The sequence below is a fragment of the Cetorhinus maximus genome, chromosome 6 (genome assembly GCF_964194155.1).
Source record: "Cetorhinus maximus chromosome 6, sCetMax3.hap1.1, whole genome shotgun sequence".
Classification (NCBI taxonomy): domain Eukaryota; kingdom Metazoa; phylum Chordata; class Chondrichthyes; order Lamniformes; family Cetorhinidae; genus Cetorhinus; species Cetorhinus maximus.
In genome coordinates this window covers 3,756,160-3,774,977 of record NC_135884.1, presented here as the reverse complement: position 1 = coordinate 3,774,977, position 18,818 = coordinate 3,756,160, and the positions used below count along the sequence as shown (strand labels likewise).

Sequence of the window (18,818 nt, the reverse complement as noted above, 5' to 3'; positions counted from 1 at the left end):
CCCAGTCCTCTGGCACCTCCCCTGTGTCTAAGGAAGACTGGAAGATTATTACTAGTGCCTCTGCAATTTCCACTCTCACTTCCCTCAGTACCCTTGGATGCAACTCATCCAGTCCTGATACCTCATCTGTTTTAAGTAAAATTAGCCTTTTTACCACCTCCTCCTTCTCAGTTATAAATTCTTCTAGTGTACCAGTCATCTCCTCTCACACCTTGGCCTGAGTAGCACCTTCTTCCTATGAAAAGACAGATGCAAAGTACTCATTTAATAACTCTGCTATTCCTCCTGCCTCCATGTGCAAGTCCCCTTTTTATCCCCAACTGGCCATTCTCTTTCCTTTACCACCCTTTTATTATTTATATGAACAATACGAACAAGGAGCAGGAGTAGGCCATTCAGCCCCTTGAGCCTGCTCTGCCACTTAATAAGATCATGGCCGATCTGAACGTAACCTGAAATCTGCATCCAACCTATCCCCGATAACCCATCACCCCCTTGCTTACCAAGAATCTATCCACCTCTGCCTTAAAAATATTCAAAGACTCTGCTTCCATCACATTTTCAGGAAGAGAGTTCCAAAGACTCACGAGCCACTGAGTGAAAAAATTTCACCTCATCTCTATTTTAAATGGGTGACCCCTTATTTTTAAACAGTGACCCCAAGTTCTAGATTCTCCCACATGAGGAAACATCCTCTCCACATCCACCCTGTCAAGACCCCTCAGGATCTTATATGTTTCAATCAAGTCACCTCTCACTCTTCTGAACTCCAGCGGATACAAGCCTAGTCTGTCCAACCTTTCCTCATATGACAACCCACCCATTCCAGGTATTAGTCTGGTAAACCTTCTCTGAACTGCTTCCAACGCACTTACATCCTTTCTTAAATAAGGTGACCAATACTGTATGCAGTACTACGGATGTGGTCTCACTAGTGCCCTGAACGTGCACAACTGAAGCATAAGCTCCCTACTTTTGTATTCAACTCCCCTTGTAATAAACAATAACATTCTATTAGCTTTCCTAATTACTTGTGGTACCTGCATACTAGCCTTTTGTGATTCATGCACTAGAACACCCAGATCCCTCTGAATCTCAGAACTCTGCAATCTCTCACCATTTAGATAATATGCTTCTCTTTTATTCTTCCTGCCAAAAAGGACAATTTCACATTTTCTCACATTATATTCCATTTCCTAGGTCTTTGCCCACTCACTTAATCTATCTGTATCTTTTTGTAGCCTCCTCATGTCCCCTTCACAACTTACTTTCCTACCTATCTTTGTGTCATCAGCAAATTTGGCAACCATCCCTTCAGTCCCTTCATCCAAGTCATTTATATAAATTGTAAACAGTTGAGGTCCCAGCACTGATCCCTGGGGCACACCACTCGTTACATCCTGCCAACCTGAAAAATACCCATTCATGCCCACTCTCTGCTTCCTGTTAGCCAGCCAATCTTCTATCCATGCCAATATTTTACCCCCTATATCATGAGCTTTTATTTTCTGCAATAACCTTTGATGTGGCTCTTTATCAAATGCTTTCTGGAAATCTAAGTACAGAACATCCACCAGTTCCCCTTTATCTACAGCACATGTTACTTCCTCAAAGAACTCCAATAAGTTAGTTAAACATGATTTCCTTTCTACAAAACCAAGTTGACACTGCCTGATGACCTTGAGCTTATCCAAGTGCCCTGCTAACCTCTTTAATAATAGCTTCTAACATTTTCCCTACCCCAGATGTTAAGCTAACTGGCCTTTAGTTTCCCGCTTTCTGTCTCCCTCCTTTTTGAATAAAGGAGTTACATTTTCTATCTTCCAATCTAATGGGACCTTCCCTGAATCTAGGGAGTTGTGGAAAATTAAAACCAGTGCATCAACTATCTCACTAGACACTTGTTTTAAGACCCCAGGATGAAGCCCATCAGGACCTGGGCTCTTGTCAGCCCACAGCTCCAACAATTTACTCAGTACCACTTCTCTGGTGACTGTAATTTTCCTGACTTCCTTCCCCTTGGTTTATAGCTGCTTCTGGGATGTTACTTGTATCCTCTACAGTGAAAACTGATGCAAAACACCTGTTCAATTCATCTGTCATCTCCTTGTTTTCCATTAATAATTCTCCAAACTCACTTTCTATAGGACCAACGCTCACTCTTTTCTTTTTTAAATATTTATAAAAACTCTTACTGTCTGTTTTTATATTTCTGGCCAGCTTTCTCTCAATATTAATTTTTCCCTCCTTATTAGTCTTTTGGTCATTCTTTACTGTTCCTTATATTCTGTCCAATCTTCTGGCCTTCCACCTGTCTTTGCACAATTATATGCTTTTTCTTGAACCTTGATACTATCCTTAACCTTTCTAGTTAACCACGGATGGTGTGTCCGTCCCTGGGACTTTTTCTTACTTGTTGGAATGTATCTATGCTGTGCACTCTGAGATATCCCCTTAATATTAGCCACTGCATCTCTATTGACCTATCCCGTAACTTCATTTCCCAATTCACTTTCGCCAGCTCAGTTTTCATGCCATCATAATTGCCCTTATTTAAGTTTAAAAACGTAGTCTCAGACCCACTCCTCCCTCCTTCAAACTGAATGTAAAATTCAATCACATTATGGTCGCTGCTGCCTAGCTGCTTCACTATGAGATCATTAATTATTTTGATCTCATTGCACAATATCCTGTCTCGTGTAGCCTGCTCTCTGGTTGGCTCCAGAATATGCTGTTCTAAGAAACTAACCCGAAAACATTCAATGTACTCCTCATCTGGGCTATCTTTGTCCATCTGACTTTTCCAGTCTATATGTAAATTAAAATCTCCCCTGATTATCGCCGTGTCTTTCTGACACGCTCCAATTATTTCTTCCTTTATGCTCCACCCTACCCTGTGGTTACTGTTAGGGGGCCTGTACACAACTCCCACAAGTAACTACTTACCTTTACTATTTCTCATCTCTGCCCAGACTGTTTCCACATCCTGGTTTCCTGAACTTAGGTTACCCCTCTCTATTGTGCTAAAACCATTGTTAACTAACAGAGTCACCCCTCCACCATTTCCTCGCTTCCTGTCCTTCCTAAATATCCTGTACCCTTCAATACTCAGGTCCCAATCCATGTCCTCCTGCAGCCATGTCTCCGTTATGGCTATCAAATCATAATTATTTATTTCTATGTGCGCTCTCAGTTCATCTGTTTAGTTTAGAATGCTACGTGCATTCAGATACAGAGCTTTCAGCTTTATCCTTTCATTCCCTCTAATTTCATCTTTATATTCCAGATTTATTAATTGAATTCAAATTCCACCAGTTGCCATGATGGGATTTGAACCCGTATCTCCAGGGTATTAGCCTGGGCCTTGGGATTACTGGACGTTACCGTTATGCCAGCATCCCTGCCTATGGGCTTAAGCCTCTGGAATGGGACTTGAACCCACAAACCTCCTGACTCAGGGGCAAGGATGCTCCCCTGACCTTACACTCACTACAGCTATCCTCACCTTTAAAAACAAACTCTAGAAATCTATCTCTCTTCACACACCTCCTACCTCTTCCCTCCACCCCATCCTCCAGCCGCCATTCCCTGATCAGGATATGTTGCCCCTGTTTCTCTCAGGAGAATGCCCCAGGAATATTTGGCCGCACTGTGGAGCACGGTGACAATTTAACATTCCTATCCTTGTGTTTCAAATCCCTCCATGACCTCCCTATCTCTGTAACCTCCTCCAACTCCTACAGCCCTCCAAAATCTCTGTGCTCCTTCAATTCTGGCCTCATGCCTGTCCCCAGTTACTATTGTTCCACCATTGGCGGCCGTGCCTTCAGCTGCCTGGGCCCTAAGCTCTGGAATTCCCTCCCTAAAACTTACCGCTCCTTAAAAACTAACTCCTTGACCAGGCTTTGGGTCGCCTGTTCCTAATACCTCTTCGTGTGGCCCAGTGTCAAATTTTTCATGAATATGAGAAATAGAAGCAGGCGTGGACCATTCTGCCCCTCAAGCCTGCTCCCCCATTCAACACCATCATTGCTGCTCTTCGATATCAACTCCGCCTTCTCTTGATACGCTGGGTGACAAAACTCACTCTCAATCTCAGTCTCGGATATACTCAGTGACTGAGCATCCACAACATTCCAGGCTGGAAAATTCCAAAGATTCGCGACCCTCTGAGTGAAGAAATTTCTCCTCATCTCAGTCCTAAATAATCGCCCCTTTATCCTGAAACTGTGCACCTGGGATCTAGATTCCCCAGCCAGTGTGAAATAGTCTTTCTCACCCTGTCAAGCCCTCAAAGAGCTTATACCTTTCAGTGACGTTTTGTTTGATATTGTTCCTTTGAAGCACTTTATGAAAGGGGCTATGTAAATGCAAGTTCTTGTTGTTGTTGTTGAGTCTGAGTGTTGGGGCCGCGTTATGACTAACCCACTGACCCTTTGTTTCCAGTGATTGAAGCTCGGGCACATCAGATGTCGCATCCAGTTGTCCAAAGTCTCCCCCAGTCACTCTCGTGCCGCCTGCGAGGGAAGACTCTCTACCCGAAGCCGCTGATGTTCCCGCCACCACTCCAGCCCACCCAGCCGCTGTCGGAAATACCGCCTGAAATACTGGTTGTGAAACCGGTGGGAACCCTGCCGGCCCCCGCTCGGCCATCCAGGCCGGAGGACCCCCGCCATCGGTCAGCTGGAAACTCGTCCACTGTGGCGAAGATTACCCGTGGGCAGGAGGAGGAGGAGGAGGAGTGGGGGAGGGGGAGAGTGAGGGAGGGAGGGGGAGGGGGGTGGAGCAGGTGAATGGGGTTGGGTGGAAAGATGGAAGGGGAATGGGGATTGGTGAAGAGGAGAAGTGGGGGGGGGAGAGGAGAAGGGAAAAGAGGGAGAGGGGGTAAGGGGAAGGGGAGGGGAAGTGGCAGATGAGGTAAGAGGAGGAGGGGAGAGCAGGGGCGAGTGGGGAGAGCTGGAATCCGAGGAGTGGAGTGGGCGTGCGGTATGGAGACAGGAAAGTGGGGGAGGGGGGAATGGGGAGCGGGGAGGGGATTGGGAAGTGAGGGAGTGGGGCAAAAGAGGAGGGTGGAGGAAAGAGGGGAGGGGAAGATGAGGGGGGTGGAAAGGTGGGGGAAAGGGAAGAGTGGGAAGGAGTGCAGGAGAGAGTGGAGGACATGGAGAGAGTGGGAATACTGGGAGTGTGAGATTGGGAGGAGGGTGTGGGTTGGGAAGGGGAGGGGAAAGGGAGAGTGGGGGATGCGGGGAGAGTGGGGTGGGAGGGGCAGGAGGAAGTGGGGAAGGGGTGGGAATCTCTGATGTCACTGAAGGCTGATGAGGGCTAATTTTTTTCCCCAGCATGTTTGTCATAGTGAGAGAGACTTATGCTCCGCCGAAGATGCCTGTTCCAACACCCCTGGAGGAGAGGCTGCTGAAGGAACGGTTCCCAAACTACAAGATCCCGTTCATTAAGCACAGCCCCAGGCTGATTGAGAGGAAGATCTTCGCTCCAACCTTGAATTCCATCTGTATCCCTGGGAAATAACAAACTGGCCCTAAGAAGGTCTGGTTGGAAGTTGAGGATGCTCAACCCACTCAAATCCCTCCACCGCCTCACTCCCTCCCTCCCTATCTCTGTAATCTGCTCCAGTCCTCCAACCCTCTGAGATATCTGCACTCCTCCAATTCTGGCTTCTTGTGCATCCCTAATTAAATCGCGGCCGTGCCTTCAACTGCCTGGGCTCCGAGCTCTGGAATTCCCTCCCTAAACCTTTCCATCTCGCTACCTCTCTCTTCTGTTTTTCAACCTGTCTTTCTCTTAACCACACTTCTCAATTTTGCAGCTGCCATGCTATCCATTCTGCTACTTGTCCCCTGACTGCACATGTTCTGACCTACAATGTGGCACCTTAGCAAAGGCCTTTTGAAAATCTTTATCTTACTTTTACTACATCATCCTTGTCTACCCTTTTTGTTATTGCTTCAATTAATTCAATAAGATTGATCAAGCATGCCCTTCCCATTTGGAATCTGGACTACTCGTTATTATATTTTCAGTTTCTTGATATTTTTATATCACATCTTTCCTCCCACCAAGGTTAATTTCACTGGTCTATAATTTCCTTAACTTGTTTACTCTTTTCAAATCTGGAAATAACATGAGTTGAATGACAACATTCCCTTTTCTAATTACCTGTTGTCTTTCTGTAACAGCCTCGGCTGTGTTTTCCATAACTTCTTTTAATATGTTAAATCTTCACAGCCAAACAATAGTTGACATGTCAGAAGTGATGATGATCATACTGGGCCCAGTTCTGGTGATCTATAGTTTAACCCTTTCAGCCCCAGTGTCACTCTGGTGAATCTGTGCTGCTCCCCCTCCAATACCACCTTCCTGGGGTGTGGGTGGGGTCCAGAACTGAACCCAGGTACTGCAGGTGAGGAACCTCCTCTTACATAAATGATCTAACTGATGACAGGTGTCAACGCCAATAAAAAAGTTAGTGGATATTCCCCCTTCCTTCTTAAAGGGGTACAGCCAATAAACTGTAAATTTTATGCAACTTAGATAAAACTTAACAGCTTAAATTAAAATGTGGCCCTGGATGTTGGTGAAGCATCCTGGTCCACACAGACCTCAAGCAAGCCTCTTCAAGAGCACCAGGACACAAACATAACCCAGAAGAGATCAGGGAGTCAGGTTAAATAATCCCCTTGACTGCATCTTACCTGGACCTGATGATGGTCACTTCAGTCAAGCCCCAGATGTGGCCTTGTAATTTTATTCATTCACAGAATGTGGGCTTCGCTGGAAGATTCAGCATTTATTGCCCATCCCTAATTTATTTCTAGAGACTGGTGAGTACCTACTAGAATACATCTTAATGTCCCATTTCAAAGGGCAGTTAAGAATCAACTACATTGCTGAGGTTCTGGAATCTCAGGTAGACCAGACCAGGTAAGGATGGCAGATTTCCTTCCCTAAAGGGCGTTAGTGAACCAGATGGGTTTTTCTGACAATCAATGCTAATTTCGTGGTCACCATTGCTGAGACTAGTTTTTTATTCCAGTGTGATTTAATTCATTAAAGTTAAATTCCTCCCAGTTGCTGTGGTGGGATTTGAACTCATGTCCACAATTACTACAGCAGGTTTCTGGATTACTAGTCCAGTAACGTAAACACTATGCCCCTGTAGCCCTAAGCAGTGTTCAGCAGCTTTAACATCACTTCCTCCCCTTTGATTTCCATCCCAGGGAGATAGCGGACAATATTCCATTCACCTTCCAAAATATATTTTGCACCTGTCCACTAACTTCCAGGGGTGTGGCTGTTGACAAAAGGGAATTAACTGGAATGCGGCATCACAGAAACTCAAGCTAAACTCATTCTCGTCTTCTGCTTTTCAGTTTCCTGCAATCTTAAGAGAAATTCGGGAGATTTGGAATTCCCAGGAAACTGTGTGTTACGGAAAATGAAGTGCTGTTAAATGGTTAAAATAAAGGAGACTATCATACACATAAACTTTATACAATCATTCTTTTGTAATTCTTAATGTGCTTTATTTTTAAACTGTGCTCATAAGCTCAAAAACACTTTCTCATTTGTGGCACCCTTTTCAAACCCTCCCAGGACAGGTACAGCACGGGGTTAGATACAGAGTAAAGCTCCCTCTACACTGTCCCCATCAAACACTCCCAGGACAGGTACAGCACGGGGTTAGATACAGAGTAAAGCTCCCTCTACACTGTCCCCATCAAACACTCCCAGGGCAGGTACAGCACGGGGTTAGATACAGAGTAGAGCTCCCTCTACACCGTCCCCATCAAACACTCCCAGGACAGGTACAGCACGGGGTTAGATACAGAGTAGAGCTCCCTCTACACCGTCCCCATCAAACACTCCCAGGACAGGTACAGCACGGGGTTAGATACAGAGTAAAGCTCCCTCTACACCGTCCCCATCAAACACTCCCAGGGCAGGTACAGCACGGGGTTAGATACAGAATAGAGCTCCCTCTACACTGTCCCCTTCAACACTCCCAGGACAGGTATAGCACGGGGTTAGATACAGAGTAAAGTTCCCTCTTCACTGTCCCCATCAAACAGTCCCAGCACAGGTATCGCATGTTTATAAGAAATAGGAGCAGGAGTAGGCCATGCAGCCCATTGAGCCTGCTCTGCCACCCAATAATATCATGGCTGATCTGATTGTGGCCTAAACTCGACTTTCCTGCCTGTCCCCCATAACTCTTGACTGCCTTTTGGATCAAAAATCTGTCTATCTCAGCCTTGAATATAGTCAATGACCTCCACTGCTCACTGTGGAAGAGAATTCCAAAGGCTAACACCCCTCTGAGAAAATAAATTCCTCCTCATCTCCATCATAAATGGGGGATGCTTTATTGTGTGCCTGTGTGCCCTGGTTCTAGATACCCCCACGAGGGGAAACATCCCCACAGCATCCAGCCTGTTAAATCCCCTCAGAACCTTATATGTTTCAATAAGATCACCTCCCTTTTATTTGAAACTCCAATGAGTATAGGCCCAACCTGCTCGATCTTTCCTCATAAGACAAACTCCTCCATCCCAGCAATCGGCCTAGTGAATCTTCTCTGAACTGCTCCCAATACAAGTATATCCTTAAGGAAGGAGACCAAAATTGTACACAGTACTCTAGTTGTGATCTCACCAATGTCCTGTACAGTTGTAGCAAGACTTCCCTACTTTTATACTCCATCCCCCTCACAATAAAGGCCAACATGCCATTTGCCTTCCTCATTACTTGCTGTACTTCATGCTAATTATTTGTGAAGGGATTATTTTTTAAAGCTCCCTTTGCGCTGTACCAGCTTGTGTGCCCCATTATTATTCTGCATTTTTTTCTATTTCCCACACCAGTGATCCTTCTGCTTAGCTGAAGGATCGTGCCAGTTGGCTGCGAGTCCTATAATTAGTGAGCAGTGGGACGAGACAGCTAAACTCATGTCAACAGATTCCCTTACAGCCTTACCCTCTCCTTCCTTCAACTTGACCTGAAATTATAGCCAGGTCTCCCAAGGTGAAAGCCCAGATGTGTTTGTTGTGCTGCAGCACTGACTTCCATGTTCCGTGAGATGTTTCAAACGGATTAAGGTAGCAGACGTGGTCTGTTTTCCATTGTTCTACAGCAAGGCTTGATCTGAAATCAAGGACTTACTCCACACAAGGATCAGGAACTCTCTGCCACCCAAAAGGCAGTGGTTGCTGGGGGACAGCTGGATCTTTCAAGACTGAGATTGATAGATTCTTTTTGTTGGGTTAAAGGTATCCAGGGTGTGGTAAAGTTGAGTGCAATGTACCTTTAAGAGAATGTAGTTAACTGACCACATGATTGTATCAACCAATCGTTAAACAGCAGGGGCTACTTGGGTAACTGTAAGTTGAGAGCTGGAGGTGATTGAAGGAGCACACATTCTGTTAGTGCTCTGTGCTTAGTTCCAATAAACCACCAGTGTTTGTTCAGTTAATTGGTCTCTCTGCCTAAACTGTTTCAAGCACCAACTAATGTGTGAATATCAAGGGCGCAGCTCATGTTCACTGGACAAAGCGAACCAGATAATCTAAAACATAAAAAAGGGACATGGAGTAACGGTGGGTGAATGCAGCTGAGGTACAGATCAACCACGATCTAACTCATGGCTGGATCAGATTGGAGGGGCTGAATGGCCTCTTCTTGTTACTGTGGAGCCCGATGAGGTGTTTTGTTTCTGCTATGATGCTGCAGTTTCACAAGATCACGTCTCACCAAGGCTTCTTAGACAGCGCCTTCCAAACCCACGACCACTACTAGCTAGAAGGACAAGGGCAGCGTATCGATGGGAACACCACCACCTGGAAGTTCCCTTCCAAGCCACTCATCACCCTGACTTGGAAATATATCGCCGTTCCTTCACTATCGCTGGGTCAAAATCCTGGAACTCCCTCCCTAACACACTAGGTGGGTGTACCTACACCACATGGACTGCAGCGGTTCAAGAAGGCAGCTCACCACCACCTTCTCAAGGGGCAATTAGGGATGGGCAATAAATGCTGGCCCAGCCAGCGATGTCCACATCCCATGAACAGAAAAAAAATTGCATGATCCACAGCATATTCCCTGGGACTCTGGCATCCCCCCCTGCCCTCCGTCGCTTGCTGAAACCTTGACTATGTCCCCGCTACGCTTACCTTCCTGTCAGCCGGAACTGTCCGAAATTGGTCACCATGCAATGAGCTGCATCAGGCACCACCACTGGCTGTCCAGTATTAATTGAGATCGCAGTTCTAAATATGTGTTTTGCTTTGTGTGTCGATGTGGATGTTCATCTGTGTGCACATGTACATCATTCAACTGCAAGAAGAGAGCCTTGCATTTCTGTAGCACCTTTCACAACCTCAGGGTGTTCCAAAGTGCATTACAGAAAATGAAGCACTTTTTAAGTGTAGTCACTAATGTAAATTAGGACTAAATTAGGGGAGCCCATAGCAAGCTCTAAACAGCAGTGTGCTAATGACCAGATGATCTGTTTCTATGATAATAATTAAGGGATAAATACTGGCCAGAATGATTCAAGCTAAAAGCAAAAAACTGTGGATGCTGGAAGTCGAAAACAAAAACAAAAGCGCCTGAAAAAACTCAGCAGGTCTGGCAGCATCTGTGGAGAGGAACACAGTTGACGTTTCGAGTCCGCATGACTCTTCAACAGAACTAAGGAAAAATAGAAAAGGGGTGAAATATAAGCAGGTTTAAGAGGGGGGGGCGGGGGGGTGGGGGTTGGGACAAGAGAGCTGGATAGAGGGCCAGTGATAGGTGGAGATAACCAAAAGATGTCACAGACAAAAAGTCAAAGAGGTGTTGAAGGTGGTGATATTATCTAAGGAATGTGCTAATTAAGGGTAGAAAGCAGGGCGAGCAAGGTACAGATAGCCCTAGTGGGGGTGGGGTGGGGGGAAGGAATGGAAAAAGGCTAAAAGGTAGAGATAAAACAATGGATGGAAATACATTTAAAAACAATGGAAATAGGTGGGAAAAGAAAAATCTATATAAATTATTGGAAAAACAAAAAGGAGGGGGAAAAATCAGAAAGTGGGTGGGGATGGAGGAGAGAGTTCATGATCTAAAGTTGTTGAACTCAATATTCAGTCCGGAAGGCTGTAAAGTGCCTAGTCGGAAGATGAGGTGCTGTTCCTCCAGTTTGCGTTGAGCTTCACTGGAACAATGCAGCAAGCCAAGGACGGACATGTGGGCATGAGAGCAGGGTGGAGTGTTGAAATGGCAAGTGACAGGGAGGTCTGGGTAATGATTGCGGACAGACCGAAGGTGTTCTGCAAAGTGGTCACCCAGTCTGCGTTTGGTCTCTCCAATGTAGTGGAAATCGCATTGGGAGCAACAAATGCAGTAGACTAAGTTGAGGGAAGTACAGGTGAAATGCTGCTTCACTTGAAATCAGTGTTTGGGCCCTTGGACGGTGAGGAGAGGGGAAGTAAAGGGGCAGGTGTTGCATCTTCTGTGGTTGCATGGGAAGGTGCCATGGGAGGGGGTTGAGGTGTAGGGGGTGATGGAGGAGTGGACCAGGGTGTCACGGAGGGAACGATCCCTACGGAATGCCGCCGGGGGGGTGAAGGGAAGATGTGTTTGGTGGTGTCATCATGCTGGAGTTGGTGGAAATGGCGGAGGATGATCCTTTGAATGCGGAGGCTGGTCGGGTGATAAGTGAGGACAAGGGGGACCCTATCATGTTTCTGGGAGGGAGAAGAAGGTGTGAGGGCGGATGTGTGGGAGGTGGGCCGGACACGGTTGAGGGCCCTGTCAACCACCGTGGGTGTAAAACCTCAGTTAAGGAAGAAGGAGGACATGTCAGAGGAACTGTTTTTGAAAGTGTCATCATCAGAACGGATGCGACGGAGGTGAAGGAACTGAGAGAATGGGATGGAGTCCTTACAGGAAGCGGGGTGTGAGGAGCTGTAGTCGAGGTAGCTGTGGGAGTCGGTAGGCTTGTAATGGATATTGGTGGACAGTCTATCACCAGAAATCGAGACAGAGAGGTCTAGGAAGGGAAGGGAAGTGTCAGAGATGGACCATGTGAAAATGATGGAGGGGTGGAAATTGGAAGCAAAATTAATAAAATTTTCCAGGTCCAGATGAGAGCATGAAGCAGCACCGAAGTAATCATCGGTGTACTGGAGAAAGAGTTGTGGGAGGGGGCCGGAGTAGGACTGGAACAAGGAATGTTCCACATACACCATAAAGAGACAGGCATAGCTGGGGCCCATGCGGGTACCCATAGCCACACCTTTTATTTGGAGGAAGTGAGAGGAGTTAAAGGAGAAATTGTTCAGTGTGAGAACAAGTTCAGCCAGACGGAGGAGAGTAGTGGTGGATGGGGATTGTTCAGGCCTCTGTTCGAGGAAGAAGCGGAGAGCCATTAGACCATCCCGGTGGGGGATGGAGGTGTAGAGGGATTGGACGTCCATGGTGAAGAGGAAGCGGTTGGGCCAGGTAACTGGAAATTGTTGATATGATGTAGGGCGTCAGAGGAATCGCAGATGTAGATGGGAAGGGATCAGACAAGGGGAGAGAGAGTGGAGTCAAGATAGCGAGAAATGAGTTCCGTGGGGCAGGAAGTAGGAATGATTCCCCTGCTCTTATCTGAAATAGTCACAATGGGATCTTTTACATCCAGCTGAGAGGGAAGACAGAGACCTCGGTTTAATCTCTCATCTGAAAGATGGCATTTGCCCAGTACTTAACTGGAGTGTCAGTCTTGAGTGAGGGCTTGAATCTGCAACACTACTCTGACACAGTTGCCTCTGTGTGTGAGCTACTGATTAACGGCTAACACACCATTCTGGATGGGTGAAGAATACGAAATGTAAAGGAGGAACATACCTGATCCCCAGTCAATAGGTAATTAATAGCTGAAGTAAATTTTGAATTAAAACATTATGGTTTAATCTCCCAACAATGGAACTCAAGTTTGGCTTGAGTAACAGGGTGGAAAAAGATTGTTACTTCCTGAGTTAGTTTTTTTGCAGTCGATGACAGGTCTGATGCTTGTGGTAAACAACCCGTAGACATTTATTAAAGTGTTCCACTGTCATTGGTGTATCACTGAAATACCGACGTTAGTGAATTAACATCACAAATCAGCACATTTCTAGAAAGGCTGAAGAAAACATCTGTTTTTGTGTAACACCTCCTCTCATCACCTTCAGACATCCCGTAGTGATCTACAACCAATGAAGTGCTGCTGAAGTGTAGTCACTGTTGTAATGCAGGAAATGTGCTAACCAATTTGCACACAGCAAGCTCCCACAAATAGCCACAAGGTAAATGACCAGATAATCTATTTTACATGTTGGTTGGGGAATAAATACATATAAAGCATCCCAAAGTGCTTCACAGGAGTGTTATTGGGCAAATATGACACCGATCACAAAAGGAGATATTAGGGCAGGCAGGTGACCAATAGCTTGGTCAAAGACGTAGGTTTTACGGAGCATCTTAAAGGAGGAAAGTGAGGTAGAGAGGTTGAGAGGTTTAGGGAGGGAGTTTCAGAGCTTAGGACCCAGGCAGCTGAAGGCACAGGAGCGATTAAAATTGGGAACTTACAAGAGGCCAGTATTGGAGGATCAGAGAGATCTCTGTGGGTTGTGGACCTGGAGGAGGTTACAGAGATAGGGAGGGCTGAGGCCATGGAGGGAAATGTTTGATGATACATGATTTGGGAGTGGGCATGAGTTGATTTTTCTAGCTGCCCAAAGCTCGGTTGCAGAGCTGGTTACTCTGATTAATTATTGACCAGCACGGTGCTCACTGACAGTCAGCTTATCTGGGTCAGGTCATTAAATGAGGGCCATCATTCTTTACAATTTTTTAAACCTAACTCACTAAGCTGTGAATCACATCATAAACTGATCATTAACATTCTGCAGCTATTTGCATACATTTATGTCACTGAATTCTACAAAATGCTTTTTTTTTAAACAAATATACTAAGATGAGGTAAATATTCTTTACTCAATCACAGTCAGTAGCACCTGATCCTTTTGAGTAAAACATTTATGGGTTCAACTCCCGCTCCAGAGGCTTGAGCATGTAATCTAGTGCAGTACTGGGGGAGTGCATTTTATTTTGGGATGCAGACATCGCTGGCTGGGCCAGCATTTATTGCCCATCCCTAATTGCCCCTTGACAAGGTGGTGGTGAGCGGCCTTCTTGAACCGCTGCAGACCATGTGGTGTAGGTACATCCACAGTGCTGTTAGGAAGGGAGTTCCAGGATTTTAACCCAGCGACTGTGTAGGAACAGCTGTTATATTTCCAAGTCAGGGCGGTGAGCGGCTTGGAGGGGAACTTCCAGGTGGTGGTGCTCCCATGTGTCTGCTGCCCTTGTCCTTCTAGATGATAGAGGCCGTGAGTTTGGAGGCTTTATTAGAGATGCCAAACTTTAGATAAAATGCTAATTCAATGCCTGGTTTCGGGGATGTTAAAGGCAAAATTCAATTAAACACTCCCCTGCAAGACCCCCATATCCCCCAACCCCATCACCCCACCTTCCCCCATCTCCCCCCGCCTCATCTCTTCATAACCCCTGCCCCCCCATGCCCTTCACTCTTTATCCCTCAGTCTCAACTCAGCTATGAAGTCACAAACAGGGAGGGGTCTCTCTGGGATTGACTGTGGCCTTGAGGTTCAGAGACAGCACTCAGTGCGACAGACAACACGGCTGCTCACCCCTGCTGGGCTGAGGACTGAAGACCCCCCCACCAGACTATCCAATTTGTACCAACCCCCAGCCTCCTTCTCAGAAGCTAACACAGGGATTGGATTGTCAAGCCACACTCGACCCTTTAATTATTTTGCAGCCAGTATCTTCTGAGGGAAAATGATCCAGGGACATAGCGCACTTTGGGACATTTGAGGATGCGAAAGGCGCTATATGAATTCTCTGGCAAGGAGCCGGCACGGAGGCAATGTACCAAATGGCCTCCTCCTGCCCTGGGTCTACCCTTCCAATGGACCTGGGAGCAGAACAAGTGTCAGCTCTTCAGAAGAGACAAAAATTGGGTATGCATTAAAACAGATCAACAGGACAATCCCCCCTCCTCTTGCTTCTCAAGGGCCAGGGGGTCCCGCTTCTTAGAAACAATACGGTAGCGGAATGAACAACCCGCTTGAAGGGGGGGTGGCTGAAGGGGCAGAGGGGGGGAACATACTTCACATTTCCAAACCCCTCCTTCAAAAAAAATAAAATCCCGCAGATGCAAAAGCAATTGTAAAAATTGACGTAGTGATAAAAAAAATCTGGTGAAAAAGGGAGTTTCAGGACGAGTGGCTGGAGCCTGAGTCTCTCCCTGTCCCTGGGCTGGTGGTGGTGGGGTCCGGGAGGTGGAAACCTGTTACATTAAAGCCCGTGTTACATTGTGGCAGGGACGGTATCGGAGCTGAAGGTGGTGGGCAGGAGGCGGGCGGGCGGGAGGGGTGGGTGGGTGTGAGTGAGGAGGAGCTGGGACCCTTCACCCACCCCCGGGGCTGCAGCAGGTCCAGGCTGGAGCTGAAGGCGATGAGGAGGAGCAGGCTGGTCCGGATAGCAGCCCTGACTTGCCTGGGATCCTTTCTGCTGCTCGTCCTCTACTTCCAAGGAGGTTTCAGCCCAGGTAATGTCACGGGTGAAATTGATGTAAACCTGTAACCAATTTGGAAATTGACTAGGGGGGTGTTGGGGGTTTGATTAAATGTTTAATACCCGCCCCTCCACACACAAAGAGAACACATCTCAGGAAAGTGGCTCTAGTCGGAAAGTTAGAGGTTGTGGAGTCTTGTCAGAGACTGGCAACTGCTGACACGTTGATAGTTTTTGTTTCAATTCCAATTCCTCCAAGAAAGTCTTTCACTTTGATGTCTGTGCTCATTTAGAGTTTAGAAGGATGAGGGGTGATCTTATTGAAACGTGCCAGATTCTGAGGGGGGCTTGACAGGCTGGATGCTGAGAGGATGTTCCCACCCCCCCCACCCCACCCCCGAAATCTAGAACGAGGGGGCACAGTTTAAAAATAAGGGGTCTGCCATTTAAAACAGAGATGAGGAGGGATTTTTTTCTCTCTCTGAGTGTCCTTACTCTTTGGAATTCTCTCCCTCAGAGAGCAGTGGAGGCTGGCTCATTGAATATATTCAAGGCTGAGGTGGACGGATTTTTGACAGACAAGGGATTCGAGGGTTATGGGGGATCGGACAGGAAAGTGGAGTTGAGGCCACAATCGGATCAGCCATAATGGAGCATGTCAAGGGGCTGAATGGCCTTCCCCCCCTGCTCCTATTTCTTATGGGCTTTCTCAACCCCATGTCCCACAGAGCTCCAGAGCCAATGAAGTACTGTTTGAAGTGTAGTCACTTTTGTATTTATAGGAAACACAGCAGCCAATTTGCTCACAGCAAGATCCCAGAAACAACAGTGAAAATGACCAGAGCATTTGTTTTTAGTGATGTTGGTGTGGGGATAAATATCAACCTCAGGGAAAACTGCCCTGGTCTTCTCCAAAATGGAGGCCATGGGATCTTTTATATCCACTTGAGCGGCAAGATGGGGCCTTGGCTTAATGTCGTATCTGAAAAATAAGTAACCTCTGATAGTGCAGCACTGGGGTTGTTGACCACCACCATGGGCTCAAGTCTCTGGAGTCTTAGACAAGGTCCCACATGGGAGACTTATAAAGAAGGCAAATGCACATGGGATACAGGGTAATTTGATAAGATGGATTCAAAATTGGCTTAGTTGTAGGAGACAGAGGGTGATGACAGAAGGATGCTTTAGTGACTGGAAGCCAGTGTCCAGTGGCGTACCACAGGGATCTGTGCTGGGTCCCCTATTATTCGTCATTTATATGAATGACATAGATGACTATGTGGGGGGTAGGATTAGTAAGTTTGCAGATGACACAAAGATTAGCCAGGTGGTTAACAGTGAGGTTGAGTGTCTTGGGCTACAGGAAGATATAGACGGGATGGTCAAATGGGCAGATAAGTGGCTGATGGAATTTAACCCTGAAAAGTGTGAGGTGATACACTTTGGAAGGAGTAATTTGACAAGGAAGTATTCAATGAACGACATGACACTGGGACCCTTGCTGTTTGTGTTATATATCAACGATTTGGACGTGAACGTGGGGGGCACGATTGGGAAATTTGCAGATGACACAAAGATTGTCCGAGTAGTGGATAGTGTAGAGGATAGCCACAATCTCCAAAACAATATAGATGGGTTGGTGGAGTGGGCAGTAAAGTGGCAGATGGATTTTGACATAGAGAAGTGTGAAGTCATACATTTAGGGAGGTCAAACAGTTACAGGGATTACACAATAAATGGGAATATACTAAGAGGGGTAGATGAAGTGAGAGATCTTGGCATACAAGTTCACAGGTCCCTGAAGGCAGCAGTTTAAGTAGACAAGGTTGTAAAGAAGGCATATGGAATGCTCTCCTTCATTGGCAGAGGTATAGAATATAAAAGTAAGGATATAATGTTGGAATTGTATAAAACACTGGTGAGGCCACAACTGGAGTATTATGTGCAGTTCTGGTCACCACATTACAGGAAGGACGTAATAGCTCTGGAGAGAGTGCAGAGGAGGTTTACAAGAATGTTGCCAGGGTTAGAAAAGTGTAGCTACGAGGAGAGATTGAATAGGTTGGAGTTATTTTCCTTAGAACAAAGAAGGCTGAGAGGTGACTTGATTGAGGTGTACAAAATTATGAAGGGAATAGATAGAGTGGACAGGATAAAATTGTTTCCCTTGATGGAGAATTCTAGAACCAGGGGACAGAGATTCAAGACAAGTGGCAGAAGATGTAGGGGGGACATGAGGAAGAATTTTTTTACGCAGAGGGTAATGGGTGTCTGGAATTCGCTGCCCAAGTTGGTGGTAGAGGCAGAAACTTTAAACTCTTTTAAAAAGTACCTGGATCTGCACCTAAAGTGCTGTAAGCTGCAGGGCTATGGGCCGGGTGCAGGAAGGTGGGATTAGAAAGGGCACCTGGGTGTCCTCGGGCTGGCATGGACAAGCTGGGCCGAATGGCCTCCTTCTGTGCTGTAACTTTTCTATGGTTTCTATGGAAGTTCTGAGGAACAAAGGGACCTTGTGTGTGTCCATAGACCTCTGAAGGCGGAGGGGCATGTTAGTGGGGTGGTGAAAAAGGCATATGGGACACTTGCCTTTATCAATCAAGACATAGATTACAAAAGTAGGGAGGTCATGTTGGAGTTGTATAGAACCTTGGTGACGCCACAGCTGGAGTACTGTGTGCAGTTCTGGTCGCCACATTATAGGAAGGATGTGATTGCGCAGGAGGGGGTGCAGAGGAGATTCACCAGGATGTTGCCTGGGATGAAACATTTAAGTTATGAAGAGAGGTTGGATAGTCTTGGGTTGTTTTCATTGGAGCAGAGAAGACTGAGGGGCGACCTGATCGAGGCGTACAAGATTATGAGGGGCATGGACAGGGTGGATAGGGAGCAGCCCTTAGTTGAAGGGTCAGTCACGAGGGGACACAAGTTCAAGGTGAGGGGCAGGAGGTTTAGGGGGGATATGAGGAAAAACTTTTTTACCCAGAGGGTGGTGACGGTCTGGAATGCGCTGCCTGGGAGGGTGGTGGAGGCGAGTTGCCTCACATCCTTTTAAAAAGTACCTGGATGAGCACTTGTCACGTCATAACATTCAAGGCTATGGGCCAAGTGCTGGTAAATGGGGTTAGGTCAGGTGTTTCTCACGTGTCGGTGCAGATTCGATGGGCCGAAGGGCCTCTTCTACACTGTGAGATTCT

General features: G+C 46.6%; 2 protein-coding genes across 2 annotated transcripts in view; both read left to right on the top strand.

Moving 5' to 3' along the window:
• LOC144681476 (uncharacterized) overlaps positions 1-7,515 on the top strand; it is an 81,440-nt gene extending 73,925 nt beyond the window's left edge. The window contains exons 29-31 of the mRNA XM_078543092.1: positions 4,447-4,678; positions 5,340-5,544; positions 7,389-7,515. Of these exons, the coding sequence (XP_078399218.1) occupies positions 4,447-4,678; positions 5,340-5,526 (419 nt within the window). The 3' untranslated portion in view covers positions 5,527-5,544; positions 7,389-7,515. The remainder of the gene's footprint in view (positions 1-4,446; positions 4,679-5,339; positions 5,545-7,388) is intronic.
• A 7,992-nt stretch (positions 7,516-15,507) lies between these two features.
• LOC144681485 (carbohydrate sulfotransferase 11) overlaps positions 15,508-18,818 on the top strand; it is a 96,726-nt gene continuing 93,415 nt past the window's right edge. Inside the window, exon 1 of the mRNA XM_078543107.1 lies at positions 15,508-15,658. Coding sequence (XP_078399233.1) covers positions 15,565-15,658 — 94 coding nt within the window. The 5' untranslated portion in view covers positions 15,508-15,564. The remainder of the gene's footprint in view (positions 15,659-18,818) is intronic.